Raw genomic sequence first — 22146 nt, 5'->3', positions numbered from 1 at the left:
TCTGGTCTGGATGTAAGGCCCAGGCAGACTCATCCTTTCTGGAGGAGCTGTTTAACCAGACTGGGGCTCCTTCCTCCTTCGTCCTTTCGTAGCAGCCTTCTCACGTTCATATGTGAAGTGGAAAATTGATGTTGCTCCCACTCAATCGCCCGTTGCTCTCCACGAGTCCTTGACCTCGCTCTGCTTATACAAAGTGCACACAGAGACATGGCTGAGAGAAGGATAAGAGAGGACACTGGTGTTTTGGAGTGGAGAGAGAGAGAGTGCATGTGGTATGTATTTGCAGAATGAGTGACATTTTAGACATTGTTTCGAGTAAACACCACTTTGGGGACTCAGTCATCTTTGTGATAGAGTGCCTTCCACTAGTTTGTTCCACACCTCATTCTGCGTACATTGATTTCCCTCAGTGACCATAACAGCAATTGATGTGTCCTTTGTGAGTAATGGTCTAGCTAACAAATACTTCTCCTTCACACTGATGCACTTCCAAACAGCCTACCTTCCTCAGAGCAGCTGGTGGTATTCCTCCTTTACCAGGGAAACTTCCTGGAGCTGTGTCATTAACAGGAAAAAGCAACAGGTGGATCATCTCACTAGTGCCACTCTATTCATTTCCCTGTATCTGTTGCTCTGATACGGTACATTTCACTATGTATCTGTTGCTCTGATACGGTACATTTCACTATGTATCTGTTGCTCTGATACGGTACATTACCCTATGTATCTGTTGCTCTGATACGGTACATTTCACTATGTATCTGTTGCTCTGATACGGTACATTTCACTATGTATCTGTTGCTCTGATACGGTACATTACCCTATGTATCTGTTGCTCTGATACGGTACATTTCACTATGTATCTGTTGCTCTGATATGGTACATTTCCCTATATCTGTTGCTCTGATACGGTACATTTCCCTATATATCTGTTGCTCTGATATGGTACATTTCACTATGTATCTGTTGCTCTGATATGGTACATTTCCCTATGCATCTGTTGCTCTGATACGGTACATTTCCCTATGTATCTGTTGCTCTGATATGGTACATTTCCCTATATCTGTTGCTCTGATACGGTACATGTCCCTATGTATCTGTTGCTCTGATATGGTACATTTCCCTATATATCTGTTGCTCTGATACGGTACATTTCCCTATGTATCTGTTGCTCTGATATGGTACATTTCCCTATGTATCTGTTGCTCTGATACGGTGCATTTCCCTATGTATCTGTTGCTCTGATACGGTACATTACCCTATGTATCTGTTGTTCTGATATGGTACATTTCCCTATGTATCTGTTGCTCTGATATGGTACATTACCCTATGTATCTGTTGCTCTGATATGGTACATTACCCTATGTATCTGTTGCTCTGATATGATACATTACCCTATGTATCTGTTGCTCTGATATGGTACATTACCCTATGTATCTGTTGCTCTGATATGATACATTACCCTATGTATCTGTTGCTCTGATACGGTACATTTCCCTATGTATCTGTTGCTCTGATATGGTACATTACCCTATGTATCTGTTGCTCTGATACGGTACATTTCCCTATGTATCTGTTGCTCTGATATGGTACATTTCCCTATGTATCTGTTGCTCTGATATGGTACATTACCCTATGTATCTGTTGCTCTGATATGGTACATTACCCTATGTATCTGTTGCTCTGATATGGTACATTACCCTATGTATCTGTTGCTCTGATACGGTACATTTCCCTATGTATCTGTTGCTCTGATATGGTACATTTCCCTATGTATCTGTTGCTCTGATATGGTACATTACCCTATGTATCTGTTGCTCTGATACGGTACATTTCCCTATGTATCTGTTGCTCTGATATGGTACATTACCCTATGTATCTGTTGCTCTGATATGGTACATTACCCTATGTATCTGTTGCTCTGATACGGTACATTTCCCTATGTATCTGTTGCTCTGATATGGTACATTACCCTATGTATCTGTTGCTCTGATATGGTACATTACCCTATGTATCTGTTGCTCTGATATGGTACATTTCCATGTGCTTTTTTCCCCAAAAACAATCCCCACTCCTTTAACTCCAAGCAATTAAAATGTAATATTACAGAATGTACACGGATTCTCTCTTAGACTGGTGCTTGTTGCTGCACTGACGCCACAATCATGGTGTCATCATTTGTGTACATTTTCTACTCAAGGTTCTTATGCGGCTGCAGTCGCCTCCCCGAGAACAAGATCTGACCATCTTCACACTTTTAACTGGATACCTATGACCTAGACATGGCTGAACACTTGTCTTTCTTAGATAGAACAACTTACATCATCAGAACACAATGCATGTGGTAAACTATATGACACATTATCACCTTTCCAAATCAGTTTCATTTGGGAGCACCAAATTATTACATCACTTTCAGAAATTGAATTAGCATGAAACCTTCACCTCATCCGTCTCTCCCACAGCAACAGAGAGCTCTCCAGACAGAGTCTGGCATCAGCACACACACACATACACACGCACACACACACATACACACACACACACACACACACACCGCTGTAGGAAAGTAAACATCATTGTGAGGATTTGTTTTGGTCTGGAACAGGAGACAAGTCCCATTGGCTCGCCTGCCACCTCACAAAACGCCAGACACACACACAGAATCACATATGAACACACACACACGTATACACACTTAAACACACAGACAGGCTGGAGGAGTGTAAATATTTACCCACTCACCTAGCTGCAGTCCAGGGGCCGCCGAGCTGTGTGATGCCGGGTCAGAGTGGGTGGTGTGGTGGTGGTGGTGCTGTAGAGATGTGTGTGCAGAGGGAGAGAGAGGGAGAGAGGTAAGGTGTGTGCCTTGCATCCCTCTTCCCCTCCCTCCCTCAGCCCCTCTCCTCCTCCCCCCCCACCCCTCCTCCTCCGAGCAGCAGGAAGAGAGTGGCAGTAGGGAGGAACGCCTAGACAAACAGGAGGCTCCTGCCCAGTGCCAAGCACTGGGGTCTGCCTCTCCTGCCTCTGCTGCTGCTGTATGTGGTGGGGACTCTGTCCCATTGACAGCCCAAAGCCAAGCCTGGCAGCTCTCTCGCTCTGCTCTCTCAACTCTCTCTCTCTCTGCTCTCCCCCTCCACTCCACTTCGCTCCACTGGCAGACAGACAGAGGAAGTCGCTGTTTCCCACAGTGCGACCCCCCCCCCCATACCCCCCATATTTTTTTTACCCCCTTTTTCTCCCCAATTCCGTGGTATCCAATTGTTAGTAGTTACTATCTCATCGCTACAACTCCCGTATGGGCTCGGGAGAGACGAAAGTCGAAAGCCATGCGTCCGCCGAAACACAACCCAACCAAGCCGCACTGCTTCTTAACACAGCGGGCATCCAACCCGGAAGCCAGCACCAATGTGGTGGAGGAAACACCGTGCACCTGGCGACCTGGTTAGCGCACACTGTGCCCGGCCCGCCAAAGGAGTCGCTAGTGCGCGATGAGAAAAGGATATCCCTACTGGCCAAACCCTCCCTAACCTGGATGACGCTAGGCCAATTGTGCGTCACCCCATGGACCTCCCGGGCGCAGCCGGCTGCGACAGAGCCTGGGCTCAAACCCAGTGTTTCTGCAATGCAGCGCCCTAGACCACTGCGCCACCCGGGAGGCCTCCCATCACCCCATCTTATCAGTCCCCCTCACGTCCTTTGTTCCATCTCCTCCTCAGATGCTGGTGTCTTGCCCTGTGTGCTCCCCTCTTTCATCTCATATGTTTCTATATGGAGAGAACACACCTGGAAATGGCCTACCTATGTCATGAGTTTCAGAGCAGGTCTTTACCTATCTCTGAGGTGAATCCAGAATATCTCAACAAATATTTCCATTAGAAAGCATATGCATATCGAAAGCTACATGAACCAAGAGTGAATGAAAAAGAGAAAAGAAAATCTATGGTGAAAGTGAGAGAGTTTGAGTCTCTAGAATGTATTGAGCAGCACAGAGAGAAAGAGAGACAGAGAGACAGACACAGAGGTTGAGTCTCTAGAATGTATTGAGCAGCACAGAGAGAAAGAGAGAGAGAGACAGACACAGAGGTTGAGTCTCTAGAATGTATTGAGCAGCACAGAGAGAAAGAGAGACAGACACAGAGGTTGAGTCTCTAGAATGTATTGAGCAGCACAGAGAGAAAGAGAGAGAGACAGACACAGAGGTTGAGTCTCTATAATGTATTGAGCAGCACAGAGAGAAAGAGAGACAAAGAGACATACACAGAGGTTGAGTCTCTAGAATGTATTGAGCAGCACAGAGAGAAAGAGAGACATACACAGAGGTTGAGTCTCTAGAATGTATTGAGCAGCACAGAGAGAAAGAGAGAGAGAGAGACACACACAGAGGTTGAGTCTCTAGAATGTATCGAGCAGCAGGGAGAGAGAGAGTGACACGCTGGGACAGGGAGGACCACCATGCCTGCCCACGACGTCTGCACCCAGCAGCCACATGTTCTCTCTGTTGCGCTGCCTCGGTGTCTGCTACGTGCATTAGGCCTGCTCTGCTACACTACACTGCTAGGCATCAATCACATCCTCCATGCCATCACAGATTTATATGGTGATAGACATACAGTAGTTCAGGGGGAGAACTGCACAGTCTGCAAGTCAAGAAGCATGCTCTCTCTCTCTGTGTCTCTCTGTCTCTCGCTCTCTCTGTGTGTGTCTCTCTCTGTGTGTCTCTCTTTCTCCATCTCTCTCTCTCTCTAAATAGAGGAGGAAAACAGAGGAAATGGGTCGTGGAGGGCTAACAATAGTCCCTAGGTGTTGTGTTGTGTGGAGAAACATTTTGGAAACATTGTGGTTAGTAGGCTACACACAGACAAGAAAAAAGTGTGTTTTTCCCCTCCACAGAAGTTGGAAAATAAATATACACTGTTTAGGTCGATGACACTCTTTCAGTGAGAGAAATGTTCTAGAATAAAAAGGTGTATTCTCAAACTGAGATGTAACAACCCACGAAAAAACGTAATTTACTGTGCATTATAATTTTTATGTCTAAAGTCGGAATTATAAAACCTATCTGAATTGTTTAGCGATAAACCTCTATTCATTTGTGAGATTTTATTTTTAAACGTTTTCATTTCTCTTAAATGTATATCAGCCATCTAGGTACCTGGTAAATTGATTTCCAATCCATTTCAAAGGTTATAGTCTTATATTTTCAAATTCCAACCTATTTCTTCTGAGTTTAGAAGCACAGAGACTGCTCTTCTTCAGCAGGAGAGGAGAGGAGCTGTCATAAAATTCTCTGATGTCCTCTTGGCTCACAGCCCAGGTTTATTCAGGCTTGTACTGCACTTTAGACAGACACATTCATGCTCACAGACAGACAGACAAACAGGCAGGCAGCAAGTCAGACAGCCAGACAGATTGGCAGACCTACACATCATCAAGCAGATGACACAGACTGACACACACACAAAATACAACTACATACCTACATACCAACACACACACACACACACACGTATGCACGTGCCCTGGAAATCATTTCTCAATGGGGCACAATGCACTCGCAATAACAGTTTATACACAAAACTATTCTATACTATTCTATATACTATACTGTTCTATAAGTATATCTATGATATTTTCCAAATATACAGTGCATTCGGAAAATATTCAGAGCCCATGACTTTTTCCACATTTTGTTACGTTACAGCCGTATTCAAAAATTGATTGCATTTTTTAAAAGTCCTCATCAATCTACACACAATACCACATAATGATGAAGCAAAAACAGGGTTTTAGAATGTTGGCAAATTTATAACAAATAAAAAACAGACGTACCTTATTTACATAAGTATTCAGACCCTTTGATATGAGACTCGAAATTGAGCTCAGGTGCATCTTTGATCATCCTTGAGATGTTTCTACAACTTGATTGAAGTTCAATTAATTGGACATGATTTGGAAAGGCACACACCTGTCTATATAAGGTCCCACAGTTAACATTGCATGTCATAGAAAAAAATCAAGCCATGAAGTCGAAGGAATTGTCCATAAAGCTCCGAGACAGGATTGTGTTGAGGCAAAGATCTGGGGAAAGGTACCAAAAAATGTCTGCAGCATTGAAGGTCCCCAAGAACACAGTGGCCTCCATCATTCTTAAATGGAATAAGTTTGGAACCACCAAGACTCTTCCTAGAGCTGGCCGCCTGGTCAATCTGAGCAATTGGGGGAGATGGGCCTTGGTCAGGGAGGTGACCAAGAACCCGATGGTCACTCTGACAGAACTCCAGAGTTCCTCTGTGGAGATGGAAGAACGTTACAGAAGGACAACCATCTCTGCAGCACTCAACCAATCAGGCCTTTATGGTATAGTGGCCAGGCGGAAGCCACTCCTCAGTAAAAGGCACACGACAGCCCGTTTGGAGTTTGCCAAAAAGACACCTAAAGGACATTCAGACCATGAGAAACAAGAATCTCTGGTCTGATAAAACCAAGCTTGAACTCTTTGGCCTGAATGCCAAGAGCCATGTCTGGAGGAAACCTGACACCATCACTATGGTGAAGCATGGTGGTGGCACCATCACTATGGTGAAGCATGGTGGTGGCAGCATCATGCTGTGGGGATGTTTTTCAGCAGCAGGGACTGGGAAACTAGTCAGGATCGAGGGAAATATGAAGGGAGAGAGGTACAGAGAGATCCTTGATGAAAACCTGCACCAGAGTGCTCACGACCTCAGACTGGGGCAAAGGTTCACCTTCCAACAGGACAACGACCCTAAGCACACAGCCAACACACCACAGGAGTGGCTTTGGGACAATTCTCTGAATGTCCTTGAGAGGCCCAACCAGAGCCCGGACTTGAACGCGATCAAACATCTCTGGAGAGACCTGAAAAAAGCTGTGCAGCGACGCTCCCCATCTAACCTGACAGAGCTTGAGAGGATCTGCAGAGAAGAATGGGAGAAACTCCCCAAATACAGGTGTGCCAAGCTTATAGGGTCATAACCAAGAAGTCTCGAGGCTGTAATCGCTGCCAAAGATGCTTCAACAAAGGGTCTGAATACTTATGTAAATGTAAGATTTCCGTGTTTTTTATACATTTGTAAACATTTCAAAAACCTGTTTTTGTTTTGTTATTATGGGATATTATGTGTAAATTAATGAGGGAAAAAATATTTAATACATTTTAGAATAAGGCTGTAACGTAACAAAATGATTAAAAAGTAAAGCGGTCTGAATACTTTCCGAATGCACTGTACTTTGGATACATTCCCACAGCTTTAAAACTAATATCTTTTTTGTAATTGTGCGCTCACAGAGAAAACTAACTAAAACATCTACTTTTCAATTATTTATAAAAGAACTAGAGGGCAGAGGGCAGAACTATTTATGAGAAAATCAAAAGGAAGCCCAGTGTTTTCTCAGATGCTTACAGGAAGTCCCTGGCTGCCACATTCCCACACTACCGTCCATGCCCATGTTTAGACAGGGACTGAGCAGGGGCATGGGCCTGCTGGGGTGAAAGTAACAATGACACACTTTCATTTTGTTAGCTATCCCCCTGATCTCACATTGTACTCTCAACAAACTCCAACTTGAACAAACTTCAACCTCAGAATCCTGGGACCAGCCCACCCCATTCCAGGGATCATTCCAAATTCCAAAGGCTGTACTTGTTGTACTGGCTGTATTGTTGTCTCTACCTTCTTGCCCTTTGTGCTGTTGTCTGTGCCCAATAATGTTTGTACCTTGTTTTGTGCTGCTACCATGTTGTGCTGCTGCCATGTTGTGTTGCTACCATGTTGTTGTCATGTTGTGTTGCTGCCATGCTATGTTGTTGTCTTGGGTCTCTCTTTATGTAGTGATGTGTTGTCTCTCTTGTCATGGTGTGTGTTTTGTCCTATATCTTTATTTATTTTACATTTTTAATCCCAGCCCCTATCCACGCAGGAGGCCTTTTGCTTTTTGGTAGACTGTCATTGTAAATAATAATTTGTTAATAACTGACTTGCCTAGTTAAATAAAGGTTAAAAAATAAAATAAAATAAAAACTATGGGCTGGTATAGAAAGGATACTGACAGAGCGCAGGGTCCAGCCAATAGGGGTCCCCAAGCCGAGCCTGAGAGTGCCGGTTTGACCATGTCCCGAGTGCTCATGTTACGGAGTCCCTCCAGGAATCTGAGGCGTGGGGTGTGTTCCCAACTACACTGCACCCTTTGTGTTCCCCCCGTCAGCCCCACAGGGCAGGTGCAACAGCTGAGCGGAGAGGAGAGGAGAGGAGAGAAGGAACAGAGGAGAGAAGGAGAGGAGAGGGCAACTGCTGCACCACCAGCTACTTCGAAAGGCTTAAAGAGCTCCCTCTCGACCGTGACCTCCTCATTTAATTAGATCCATGCGAGTTTAACATTTACTACTTCACAATTGGCTGTGGAAAAACATTGATCCAATGTACAATACATACTCATAGAAGTACTTTATGAGTGCTGCCTGGGGTGGACTGGTATTGCATGGTCACCATTGGCAAATTCAGACGAGCAGTGTTTCTCTGTACGGGACACTAACAGAGCCACTTGTCTGGAGTGACTGCCACAAGAGACGGAGGTTCTCAACCACAGTCATACAACCACAACGAAACCCACGGCAGCGCTTTGAATCTAACGTGTGCCTCACCATTGACCTTGATAGGCTTGGTTTCTGAGCTTGAACTATTACCAATCATTAGTTCTAAAAGAGACATGAGGGGGGGCCATAATGAAGCTGGGGAGGGGCTGAGTGCAGGGAACACGGTCACACGTGGCAGTACTGACAAGAGGAGGAACCATTTAAGGACAATTTCACTCAGCTCCCTGCCTAGCAATAACGATGCAATGTGTAGCGATAAGGAGGAGACTCCACCCAAAGTGGGGTTTGTATACTACCACGGCTGAAAGCATATCTTTGTCTGAATGCAGTTGTATTGACCCTCTGGGCAGAATTATCTTGGTTTTAAAGCTTTCATTGTCTCCGTTGAGTTTGTGCTCTGAAAATTAGAGCCTAACAACCTGAAACACGACACTTCACAAACATGCCGCAATGCCATGGCATGCGACCACTCTCCCCACCCAGCCGTGCCTGCCAGACCTGGTATGCAGACAGCTGTCCTACGACGACAGCGCACATACACGCCTCGCTGGGGCAAATGAAAACTTTAAAGAGCTCCAACAGGACAGCTGTGTGTGAGAGTGTGTGTGGTGTGGTGTACATTTCCCTGTCCACTTACCAGCTCTCTCATTTCACTGGTAGAGGACTGAGGGACTCAAGGACATCTTCCCATCCAGCGCTGCCAGACAGCCACAGAGCAGTACTACTGTAGACAGCCTGTATCAATATCAATTCAGCTGAGGTGTGATTATTGCTGGTTGAAAACTCGGATCAGATCAACCTATCATCTGCACCAGATACCCAACACCCAATGAGTCGGTGTTGCTGTAGTTAGCCACCATGGGAGCCTACATTGCCAAGATGCTGCTGCCCACCGTTAGTAGCCTGGTGTTCCTGCCTGCAGCCAGCGTGGCTACCAAGAGAGGCTTCCACATGGAGGCCATGGTCTACTTCTTCACCATGTTCTTCACCACGGTGAGAACCATGGCATGACGCTGAGATGTTGACAATGTGCATTGCTGTATTATGGAGGCTGTCTGTGTGTTACTGACACTGCTTGTGAGTGGGGCTGTGTGTGTGTGTGTACTATACTTGTGAGTGGGGCTGTGTGTGTGTACTGTACTTGTGAGTGGGGCTGTGTGTGTGTGCTGTACTTGTGAGTGATTGTGTAGACAACTTCAAACAAGCTATGATTAGTACTGTAATACTGAAGAAAATGCATTGCACAGTGACCAGTGGAGGCTGCTGAGGGGAGGACGGCTCATAATAATGGCTGGAACGGAGCGAATGGAATGGCATCAAACCATGTGTTTGATGCATTTGATACCATTCCATCATTAAGCTCCAGCCATTACCACGAACCCATCCTCCCCAATTAAGGTGCCACCAACCTCCTGTGGTACAGTCCCTTGTACAGTCATTTGAGCCATTTCGTAGGGGTGCTTATGATTACAACTTAAAGTGTGGGTTTACTTTAACTTTGTGTCTCTGCTAACCTACCAGAGACAGGATGTCCTATCAGAACTGAAACGAGCAGAAAGGAAGTGGCTGTGTAATACTGTTGTACGTGAAACCCATGGGATGTGTTCCACCCTAGATTTACCATGCGTGTGATGGGCCAGGCCTCTCCATCATATGTTTCATGAAGTATGAGATCCTGGAGTACTTCAGCGTGTACGGAACAGCCATCTCGATCTGGGTCACACTGATAGGTGAGTGTAAACAGCACGCTGTTGTGTCATGACACTTTAATGGCTTACCCTCGGAGTGTGTTAAGTGGCCTAAAACTATGTTCAGAGAGCTCGTGAGTTCTGCATTCAGTACCACTGAGCAGTTGTTCGGAAGCATGTGCTGTGTCTGTCTCTCACTCTCTTGTACGCACGCACGCACACACACACACACACACACACACACACACACACACACACACACACTCTCTCTTCTCCAGCTTTAGGGGATTTTGATGAGCCAAAGCGTTCTACTCTGACCATGTTTGGGGTTTTGACCTGTGCTGTGAGGATCTACCAGGACCGCTGGGGCTATGGGATCTACTCTGGACCAATAGGATCAGCAGTATTCATAATCACTGTCAAATGGGTGTGTGAAGACAACTTACAATATGGCTATGACAAACACTGATAACGATATGCCCTAATATGTTCATGTTTACAGTAATTTGATAAGAGATCTCATAATCTCGTCAATGTGAAATGTACACCGAAGTCCATACTTAGTTGAGGTATTGCCTAGCAACACTGCAGTGACTATCTCTCCAACTTAACCTATTTTGTTCTAAACACATCCCGTGCATGATATTTCAGTTACAGAAAATGAAAGAGACAAGGGGCCTCTACCCCGAGAAGAGAGTATATACTCAACAGGTGGGACCAGGATGCTGCTTCGGTGCCCTGGCTCTGATGCTCCGCTTCTACTTCGAGGTATCAGAACAACTCCATCTCCCTCCTTCCCCTCGCCCCATTCACAATCAAGACAATAACTAGACGGTCAACTGCAAAACACCTTATTGAGATCTGTGTTTCGCTTGCACAAGTGGGAACAACATTGACATTTGGGGGGGGGGTGACTTATCGATTTCAATTTGTTTGTCAGGAGTGGGACTACGCCTATGTCCACAGTTTCTACCACCTGTCTATGGCGGTGTCCTTCGTGTTGCTGCTACCCAAAAAGAACCGCTACGCGGGGACCGACGGAAATCCCGCCAAGCTCAGCTGCTACACGCTCCTCTGCTGCGTATGTCTCCCTTTATATCTCACCAATGCACGGGGTTTCAGTGCTATGCACATGTTGCATGACGTACAGAACAAGTTCATTTCAGCTCGTTCAATGAAAAGTTGGATTCTGCCTATAACTTAGATAATCAGTCTCAGCAACTACAAAGGTGCTTGTTCCCGGAGCTGCCGTGTCTTTTACAGTTGAACAAACATACTTGCTGAATTGCTAGTCAGAGAAGGTGCTGTAAGCTCCTATGGTCACATTTGTTTCAAAACATATTTGTTGTCTCTCTAACTCTCCTTACCAAGGTTTCTCTAACTTTTCTCTCTGTTCTATCAGACACCTTTTCCTGCTTCTACGAAGGAGAAGAAGGACAAGAAGAAGACCCCGTCTCGAAACATTTGGACCATTCCCACTGAGCGGCCTTGGACACGGGCCTGCAACTCACCAACTCTCCCTCTGTACAACCCACCTAGTACACCTGTTAAGAAAGCACTGGACATCACTACATCTGTTAAGAAAGGATGGGAGATCATCAACACAACACCTGTTAAGAAAGGATGGGAGATCATCAACACTACACCTGTTAAGAAAGCATTGGACATCAACACTACACCTGATAAGAAAGCACTGGACATCAACACTACACCTGATAAGAAAGCATTGGACATCAACACTACACCTGTTAAGAAAGCACTGGACATCAATACTACACCTGATAAGAAAGCATTGGACATCAACACTACACCTGATAAGAAAGCACTGGATTTCACTACGCCTGTTAAGAAAGGATGGGAGATCATCAGTACTACCCCTGTTAAGAAAGGACTGGACAACAGCACTAAAACTGTTAAGAGAGCACTGGACTTCAGCAGCACTAAACCAGTTGAGAAGGGACTGGACATCAGACTAGATATTAGCAGCACTAAACCTGTTCACAAAGGACTGGACATCAGCAAGCTCAAAGAACAGAATGGGTGGAAGTGACCCCACAAGACAGATAAACTTTTATGAGTCAGTTGGTCTTGGTGATGTCCAGAGAGAAAGCAAATAGAGAGAACGATGTCATACAATACGGGGTTACAGGAACACAGACATCATCCACGAAGGTCAAGCCCTGGCCTGTGCCCCCAGGGAGACAAAGAGTATGGCTGTCTCTTCTGTCTGTACAGAAAACAGGAGAGAAGCCCTTTACTTCAAAACATGAGGAGAGTGACAGGGAGAAGGGTTCCTGAGGCAAGCCAGTAAAACTGACTGGAAAATTTGTGAGTAGCACAGGCGGCAGACATTTTTTCTCTCCAAGATGAATAAATTGTCTTTCAAATGTTTCTCAGGAGGGACCTTTCGTCTGCTGCTCTCTCTCTCTGAGAAAGGAACTATGCAGTTAAATTCAGTTATGAAAATTACAAGATTGTAAAAGCACATTTTACTCGCTTTATATATCCCCTAGGTGCCAAACATGTCATCTGGTGCATCAGACATTTGAGTGCAGCAGAATCCGGTCCAGACACTAGACTGTAAACCAACTGCAGTGTTTTAGAATGTTTAGAATGAGGTGGCAGGTATTTATTCCAATATATTGAGTGACCAAGCAACTTCGACTTTGTATCCTTCCTTTTCAGCCTCACTCTCGCTAAGCGTTTTTATGATGAACTTTACATAATGCTTATTTATTGCAATGGGAAGGGTTTTATTTAACCGTGATGGTTTCACTATAATGTATGTAATTATTTTTCAAATAAATATTTGAAAATACATGGTTGATGTTTCCTTTGATATGATTCTGTATCCTTGTTTCATGGATGGAATTGAGCAGACACCCCTCATGTGAAAATAACTACCTGTATCGGAGTAATTTTATTTTGCACAAGAACAGCTCTTTCACCATTGATACACACCCTGACTGGCACATACTTAATTCAAGCAGCACTAATCCACTTAAAGCCCTTCACATCATAAAACTGCAAGAATTCTACATTTCCCTTCGGGAGGAAAAAGCGGCGTGCGTTAGCTGCACGTCACCTGTTCCGAACACTACCCAAAGATTACAAACGTGTTCTGCAAGTCTTAGACAAAACAGTCTCTAGCCAAACGTGAATGAAACTCCTCCGGTCCACCAATCATTTTTGGACTGGGGGCAAAGCCACCAGCTCCTGTGCCCAGAGAAAGGTGTTTTTGTCTGGGGTAGAACCTGGCGGCCACTGGGCTCTCCTGGCTGCATTTCCCATTCCTGACAGGACGGTAACCTTAAACTTTTATTGCGAGGGGGTGAAACACTTTTCAGCTCCTTTATGACCACTGTCTGTCCCAGACCACTTTGTTCAAGGGCTGCAGCCCACACATACTGTCTGAGGGAGCTGAACCAAGCACCAAGCCCCATCCCCACGCCGACATCGCATTGTGAGGCGGCGGTCAACCACGCTCTCCAAATGGAGCCACAACATCATCACCACATCTGATGATTGACATCAGTCTAGGCATGGGCTCCGTGGTCGTCTGCACAAACATTGGGCAGACACCATTGAGAAGATTTGGGTGGTACCGAGCGTACTGTGTGAACATGTACTTTTAAACTAGCTTCTCTGCTACGCCACACTCTGCATGTGATTATGCCATTGCTCTCAATGACGTCTTATACATGCAAGGGGGGAGCCTGAGTAGAATTTGTACTGTACGTTCATCACAAATGATTGTATGTTCAGTAATTGAAACAATAGCTGGTGTGGATGGAATGCATGTGATCAGATGCTGCTGGGGTGTTTCCTACAGGGTTGAGTGTCACAATCTCCTTATCGGCTGTTACTATAGCTGCTGTCAGAGCAGGGGGGGGGGGCAGCTGCTTCTCTCTCAAAACAACCCCCTCTCTTCTCCAGTCTCCACCACGTACAGTATGCTACAATACCCAACTGGTACACACTGTAAACCACATTATTGCCACACATATTCAAATCTTTTAAACTCTAGATACATTTACAGTTTCAGGGTGAATTCAATCTTTACACTTGTCTATAATCTTGATACATATCTTTTATTTTATTTGGCAAGGGAAAAAAACATAATTTTCAGGCAAATTTACACAGCTAAATGATCTTGTTAAAAATAAAGATGTACTGTAATGTTGAGGAAAAAAACGGTCCAAGGCACATTACCTTTGCCATTCAACTAAATTCTCAAGGGAATATAACATATACAAAAGAGCTACAGCTTCTCCATCATTTCTATCTGTCATATTGAACTGCCTTCATCTAACTGGCCCACCTCTTGCTTTTTGTCATACGCCCTTTACATGTCTCCATTTGCCTGTCAATCATAGTTATAGACATAAACAATACAAAACAATGCCATTAGAAAATCCTTGAGCCCTGACAATCTAGACTAATGGATAAATGACTGTAAATCCAAACAGGTGAGGTGGAACTAAGGAAAACTGGGCCTCTACTGACACCTGTTGGATTTGAGAACAGTATTGTGCCATGACAACCTCAAGCTATAGTACTATGGCCACACTCCACCATGTCACCCTAAGAGTAGTAAACACCATAGTGTTGCTGCTTATGTGGAATTCACTCCAACCCCCCCCCAAACTTCCTACAGTGGTACAGCCTGTCCTTAGAGACCAGTGCAGACTGCTCCTGTTCCACTGTGCGGGTGGGGGCCAGACTGGACCCATCATACTGCAGAGGCTATCGCCGTTCAAGGGCCAATCGTACTGCTCGCTTCACCTGGCACAGCCAACACAGGAAGTGCACCTCTGCTCAGTAGGAGAGACTCTTTTAATGATCTCTACGGGTGGAGGACCCAACTAAAACAAATACTGATCAATGGTGAAGCATAAGTTGAGTGTTTTATGTGATTTTGTGAATAAGAGGTATGGAAAGAGAGTTTGAACTGAAGGGCTTTATTAAGTGACCTCACTAGATGAGGGTAGATGAGTTTGCTGTCCCAGTGTCTGGGTGTTTTCCTGGTCTAGTACCTGCTGGTGGATCCTGGCGATCTGCTTGTACACGTACTGGGGTGCCACATAGGCTTTAAGCGGCTCCGCCACCTGGTCAGACTGGTCCTCTGAGGATTGGATGTCAGACTGGATATCTGTGTCATGTGACAGGGTCATCTTGTCAAGCCCACTGCAGATTCTGGGGAAACACATCTGAAATGAGCATCAACCAAAATTAGTTTGACCACTTTGGGACTGGTGTACACACCCATATTTGGCCTATGTAAGGAAGGACTACAAAGCACTTCCAATTGAGACTCTCTATTGAACAGGCTTCTTTTTAGACCAGGAGAAGTGTTCATCTGGATCTGTGCAACTGCCCTTTTGACCATTCTCAGACCGGAGTTAAATAAATATGTTTAAAAAAACACAAAAGTACATGTGCTTGATTTAGCTTTGATTCTGTACTTTGGGGGTTTTTCCATTCTATTGTACCTGGAAAACTAAACCAGATATTTATATATCTTTCTGATTCAGGTCTGACCACTTTTAGCCGTGGCAGGGAGGGGTTGTGGACAAACAGTGTTAGCCCAACCTAACTTTAGCATGGAGGATGCAGTGTTTCCAGGCCTGGATATTGTCCATCAGCTCGGCTTTAACCATTCTGGCCGTCTCACTGGACAGCACATCTGACACTGAGCAGCCTGGGAACAGACTCAGCAGCAGAGGGGCCACCTACGCACACACACAAAATGGCTACACGGACTCAGAGTTGACCACAATCAGAGTTGACCACACTCACAGAGCCCTATACACTTACGCACACTGACACTCGAACACATACAAACAAACACTCACTCCATCATTTGCTCACACATAATATGCACACACATTTACAGTGCATTCAGAAAGTATTTAGACCACTTGACATTTTGTTACGTTAAAGACTTATTTTAAAATGGATTCAATTTTATTTTAATCCTCATCAATCTACACACAGTACCCCATAATTAAATATCAACTTTACATAAGTATTGAAACCCTTTACTCAATACTTGGTTGAATTACCTTTGGCAGTGATTACAGCCTTGAGTTATCTTGGGTATGATGCTACAAGCTTGGCACACCTGTATTTGGGGAGTTTCTCCCATTCTTCTTTGCAGATCCTCTGAAACTCTGACAAGTTGGATGGGGAGCGTTGCTGCACAGCTATTTTCAGTCTCTCCAGAGATGTTCGATCCAGACTCTGGCTGGGCCACTCAAGGACATTCAGATACTTGTCCCGAAGCCACTCCTGCGTTGTCTTGGCAGTGTGCTTAGGGTCGTTGTCCTGTTGGAAGACTTTGGCCCAGTCTGAGGTCCTGAGTGCTCCAGAGCAGGCTATCATCAAGGATCTCTCTGTACTTTGCTCCGTTCATCTTTCCTCGATCCTGACTAGTCTCCCAGTCCCTGTCGTTGAAAAACATCCCCACAGCATGATGCTGTCACCACCATGCTTCACCGTAGGGATGGTGCCAGGTTTCTTCCAGATGTTATGCTTGGCATTCAGGCCAAAAAGTTCAATCTTGGTTTCATTAGACCAGAGAAATTTGTTTCTCATGGTTGTTGTTTTGCTAGCATAGACTGGAATATGTTCCGAGATTCATCCAATGGCAATGAGGAGTATACCACCTTAGTCACCGGCTTCATTAATAAGTGCATCAACGACGTCCTCCCCACAGTGACTGTATGTACATTTCCCAACCAGAAGCCATGGATTACAGGCAACATCTGCACCGAGCTAAAGTACAGAGCTGCCGCAGAGCTGCTTTCAAGGAGCGGGACACTAATCCGAACGCATATAAGAAATCCCGCTACAAACCATCAAACAGGCAAAGCGTCAATACAAGACTAAGATTGAATCCTACTACACCGGCTCTGACGCTCGTCGGATGTGGCAGGGCATGAAAAATATTACGGACGACAAAAGGGAAACCCAGCCGCGAGCTGCCCAGTGATGTGAGCCTACCAAATGAGCGAAATGCCTTTTATGCTCGCTTTGAGGAAAGCAACACTGAAGCATGCATGACAACACCAGCTGTTCCGGACAACTGTGTGATCACGTTCTCTGTAGCCGATTTGAGCAAGAACTTTAAACAGGTCAACATTCAAAATTCACAGGATGTGTACTCAAAGCATGCGCGGAGCAACTGACAAGTGTCCTCACTGACATGTTCAACTTCTCCCTGACCGAGTCTGTAATACCTACATGTTTCAAATAGACCACCATTGTCCCTGTGCCCAAGAAAGCAAAGGTAATCTGCCTAAATGAATACCACCCCGTAGCACTCACGACGGTAGCCATGAAGTGCTTTGAAAGGCTGGTCATGGCTCACATCAACACCATCATGCTGGAAACCCTAGACCCACTCCAATTTACATACCGCCTCAACAGATCCACAGATGACGCAATCTCAATTGCACTCCACACTGCCCTTTCCCTTCTTTACAAAAGGAACACGTATGTGAGAATGCTGTTCATTGACTACAGCTCAGCATTAAACAACATAGTGCCCACAAAACTCATTACTAAGGTAAGGACCCTGGGACTAAACACCTCCCTTTGCAACTGGATCCTGGACTTCCTGACGGGCCGCCCCCAGGTGGTAAGGGTAGGCAACAACACATCTGCCACGCTGATCCTCAACACTGGGGCCCCTAAGGGATGCATGCTTAGTCCCCTCTTGTACTCTCCTGTTCACCCACGGCTGCGTGGCCAAGCACGACTCCAACACCATCATTAAGTTTGCTGACGACAACAGTGGTGGGCCTGATCACTGACAACGATGAGACAGCCTATAGGGAGGTCAGAGACATGGCAGTGTGGTGCCAGGACAACAACCTCTCCCTCAATGTGAGCAAGACAAAGGAGCTGATTGTGGACTATAGGAAAAGGAGGGCGGAACAGGCCCCCATTAACATTGATGGGGCTGAAGTGGAGAGGATCGAGAGTTTCAAGTCCCTTGGTGTCCACATCACCAACAAACTATCATGGTTGAAACACACCAAGACAGTTGTGAAGAGGGCACGACAACACCTGTTCCCCCTCAGGAGGCTGAAAAGATTTGGCATGGGTCCCCAGAATCTCAAAAAGTTCTACAGCTGCAACATATAGAGCATCCTGACCAGTTCCATCACCACCTGGTATGGCAATTGCACGGCATCTGACCGTAAGGCGCTACAGAAGGTAGTGCGAACTGCCCAGTGCATCACTGGGGCCAAGCTTCCTGACATCCAGGATGTACTAGGTGGTGTCAGAGGAAAGCCCAAAAAATTGTCAAAGACTCCAGTTGCCCAAGTCACAGCAGACTGTTCGGTCTGCTAACGCAAGGCAAACAGAATCGGAGCACTGTCTAGAACCAAAAGGCTCCTTAACAGCATCTACCCCCAAGCCACAAGACTGCTGAACAATTAGTCAAATGGCCACCCAGACTATATACATTGCCCCCCCCCCCTCCCCTGTATATAGCCTCGTTATTGTTATGTAATTTTCTTGTGTTAATCTTTTTAATTTTTTACATTTAGTTTATTTAGTCAATATTTTCTTAACCCAATTTATTTTAACTGCATTGCTGGTAAAGGGCTTGTAAGTTAGCATTTCACAGTAAGGTACACCTGTTGTATTTGGCGCATGTGACAATTTGATTTGGTCTGAGAGTCTTTAGGTACCTTTTGGCAAACTCCAGGCGGGCTGTCGTGTGCCTTTTACTGAGGAGTGGCTTCCATCTGGCCACTCTACCATAAAGGCCTGATTGGTGGAGTGCTGCAGAGATGGTTGTCCTTTTGGAAGGTTCTCCCATCTCCACAGAGGAACTCTGGAGCTCTGTCAGAGTGACCATTGGGTTCTTGGTTACCTCCCTGACTAAGGCCCTTATCCCCCGATTGCTCAGTTTGGCCAGGCGACCAGCTCTAGGAAGAGTCTTGGTGGTTCCAAACTTCTTCCATTTAAGAATGATGGAGGCCACTATGTTCTTGGGGATTTTCAATACTATAAATGTTTTGGGACACTTCCCCAGATCTGTGCCTTGACACAACCCTGTCTCGGAGCTCTACGGACAATTCCTTCGACCTCATGGCTTTGTTTTTGCTCTGACATGCACTGTCAACTGTGGGACCTTATATAGAATCATGTCAAATCAATTGAACTTACCACAGGTGGACTCCAATCAAGTTGAAGAAACATCTCAAAGATGATCAATGGAAACAGGATGCACCTGAGCTCAATTTCAAGTCTCATAGCAAAGGGTCTGAATACTTATGTAAATAAGGTATTTCTGTTTTTCTTTTTTAATAAATTTGCAAACATTTCTAATAACCTGATTTTTTTTTTGTCATTATGGGATATTACATGATGAGGATTTGTATTTTTATATATTTTTTAAATGTAATCAATTTTAGCATAAGGCTGTAATGTAACAAAATGTGTAAATGTCTGAATCCTTTTGGAATGCACCGTACATAGAGTACCAGTCAAAAGTTTGGAAACACCTACTCATTCAAGGGTTTTTCTTTATTTTTTCTACTTTCTACATTGTAGAATAATAGTGAAGACATCAAAACTATGAAATAAGTTGAACAAATAAGTAAACAAGCATTTTTTTACATTTTAGATTCTTCAAAGTAGCTACCCTTTGCACACTCTTGGCATTCTCTCAATCAGCTTCGTGAGGAATGCTTTACCAACAGTCTTGAAGGAGATCCCACATATGCTGATGCAGCACTCAATCACTCTCCTTGGTCAAGTAGCCCTTACACACCCTGGAGGTGGGTTTTGGGTCATTTTCCTGTTGAAAAACAAATGATTGTCTCACTAAGTGCAAACCAGATGAGATGGAATGCCTTGGTAGCCATGTTGGTTAAGTGTGCCTTGAATTCTAAATAAATCACAGACAGTGTCGCCAGCAAACCACACATGCAGAGATCATCTGTTCACCTACTCTGTGTCTCACAAAGTCACGGTGGTTGGAACCAAAAATCTCACATTTTGACTCATCAGACCAAAAGGACAGATGTCCACCGGTCTAATGTCCATTGCTCGTGTTTCTTGGCTCAAGCAAGTCTCTTCTTCTTATTGGTGTCCGTTATTAGAGTTTATTTTGCAGTAATTCGACCATGAAGGCCTGATTCACACAGTCTCTTCTGAACAGTTGATGTTGAGATGTGTCTGTTACTTGAACTCTGAAGCATTTCTTTGGGCTGAAATCGGAGGTGCAGTTAACTCTAATGAACTTATCCTCTGCAGCAAAAAAAAGTTTTGATGGCCTGTCGTTTCTCTTTGCTTATTTGAGCTGTTCTTGCCATAATATGGACTTGTTCATTTACCAAATAGGGCTACCTTCTGTATACCACCCCTACCTTGTCACAACACAACTCAAACACATTAAGAAGGAAAGAAATTCCACAAATGAACTTTTAACAAGGCACACCTGTTAATTGAAATGCATTCCACATCACCTCATGAAGCTGGTTGAGAGAATGCCAAGATTGTGCAAAGCTGTCATCAAGGCAAAGGGTGGCTACTTTGAAGAATGTCAAACATAAAATATATTTAGATTTGTTTAACACTTTTTTGGTTACTACATGATTCCATATGTGTTATTTCATAGTTTTGATGTCTTCACTTTTATTCTACAATGTAGAAAACAGTAAAAAAATAAAGAAAAACCCTTTATTTTATGAGTAGGTGTGTCCAAACTTTTGACTGGTACTGTATATATCTACCTCTATCGATCCAGTATCCCTGCACATTGTTAATAATGGTATTGGCACTGACCCTGTATATAGTATGCTTACTTTATTGTGTTCTTATTTTTTATGTTTATATCTCACTTGTTTTTGTTCTACCATGTTATTTGTTGTATTACATTGTTATTGATTACTGCTTTGTTGGTTACAAGAAAGACATTTCACTGTACCTGTCCATGTGACATTAAAACTGGAAACACACACATGTAGACAGAGGTACAGATTTACTACAGTAGTCAGTTCTGCACCAAGTGGGAGTTTCACACCACTTTATGAAACATGTATTACATAAAATGAAATGTGCGTTAAAAGAAAGAATAATCTGTTCATATACTTATAAAAAACATCCCCCCCCCAATCTGCATTGGAAACAAGTGGTGAGAGCTTAGTACTTGCATAACTAGAGTCCTTAGTCCACATTAGACCCTAGCTATAACAGCTCAGTATTATGGAGAGAGTTGATGAGACACACAGTACAGGCATTGAGGGTCTTGCCCGATCATTAGTAGGGTCCAGGAGAAGGGTACTGATGGCATCCTGCTTGGCCCCCTCCACGTTGGGCACTTTATGGTGGGGCTTTGGCCCAGTTCTCATAGTACTGTCTAACTCCAGGGTTGTACTTGATGGCCTCAGAGAACTTGTCAGAGCTGCCTCATGGTACTTCCTGCGGTGAAGACAATACACAGTGTTATGGATGACAGACTGAGACTCACCAGTCCTGGTAGCAGTGTGTGCCCAGGGTGTTGAGGATGACAGCGAGGCGGATCCAGATGGCCTGGTCATCAGGAGACATCTCCTCCGCCTGCTGGTAGTCAGCCAGGGCAAACTCCCACTCGTCCTGCTGGAGGAAACAGTCTGCACAAACCACAACCACCTCTGTAAATATCAGAGGTGATATCTACTGTCGACTCAGATGCACTCCTTCCTGAAATTGGATCTAATGGATATAGGTACTAACTTTATGCATTGATGTATTCAAGGTCTGTGAGGTGATATGAAATCAAATCTCCAGTCACTTTAAACACATCCTCTCTTGATCTCAGAGACTCCTGCCCACCGT

The 22146-nt window shown here is 44.7% G+C and overlaps 2 protein-coding genes across 13 annotated transcripts in view; one reads left to right on the top strand and one right to left on the bottom strand.

Moving 5' to 3' along the window:
* LOC110535833 (ADAMTS-like 2) overlaps positions 1-22146 on the bottom strand; it is a 50716-nt gene that overhangs the window by 24159 nt on the left and 4411 nt on the right. For 3 of the 11 annotated variants that reach the window (XR_016484529.1, XR_016484532.1, XR_016484530.1), the window contains exon 5: positions 21291-21750. Coding sequence is in view for 3 of the 11 variants with exons in the window: in XM_090190382.1 (XP_090046508.1) it covers positions 15342-15479 (138 nt within the window). In the remaining 8 variants the exon portion in view is untranslated. Of the gene's footprint in view, positions 1-2745; positions 2816-15341; positions 15516-21290; positions 21942-22146 lie in introns of those variants that run through there. The other 8 variants (XR_016484533.1, XR_016484534.1, XR_016484531.1 and 5 more) reach the window with 4 other exon arrangements.
* Positions 9185-13123, top strand: mymk (myomaker, myoblast fusion factor). 2 transcript variants are annotated; one of them, XM_021621153.3, is made up of 6 exons: positions 9203-9610; positions 10233-10347; positions 10584-10732; positions 10957-11073; positions 11246-11386; positions 11708-13123. In XM_021621153.3, exons 1-6 carry the CDS (start codon positions 9476-9478, stop codon positions 12353-12355), a joined length of 1305 nt encoding a protein of 434 aa, XP_021476828.1. In that variant the 5' UTR covers positions 9203-9475; the 3' UTR covers positions 12356-13123. The 2 variants fall into 2 exon arrangements, with proteins under 2 accessions (XP_090046515.1, XP_021476828.1); XM_090190389.1 differs by lacking the exon at positions 10584-10732 and having other exon boundaries at positions 9185-9610.

This window comes from Oncorhynchus mykiss, chromosome 11, assembly GCF_057628025.1.
Source record: "Oncorhynchus mykiss isolate SJ-2025 chromosome 11, ASM5762802v1, whole genome shotgun sequence".
Lineage (NCBI taxonomy): Eukaryota > Metazoa > Chordata > Actinopteri > Salmoniformes > Salmonidae > Oncorhynchus > Oncorhynchus mykiss.
This window is presented reverse-complemented; position numbering and strand designations above follow the sequence as displayed.

Coding starts and splice junctions, on each gene's coding strand:
- mymk (XM_021621153.3), top strand. CDS start 9,476: ATGGGAGCCTACATTGCCAAGATGCTGCTGCCCACCGTTAGTAGCCTG. Junction 10,348..10,583: donor GATCTGGGTCACACTGATAG/GTGAGTGTAAAC, acceptor TCTCTTCTCCAG/CTTTAGGGGATTTTGATGAG. Junction 10,733..10,956: donor TCATAATCACTGTCAAATGG/GTGTGTGAAGAC, acceptor ATGATATTTCAG/TTACAGAAAATGAAAGAGAC.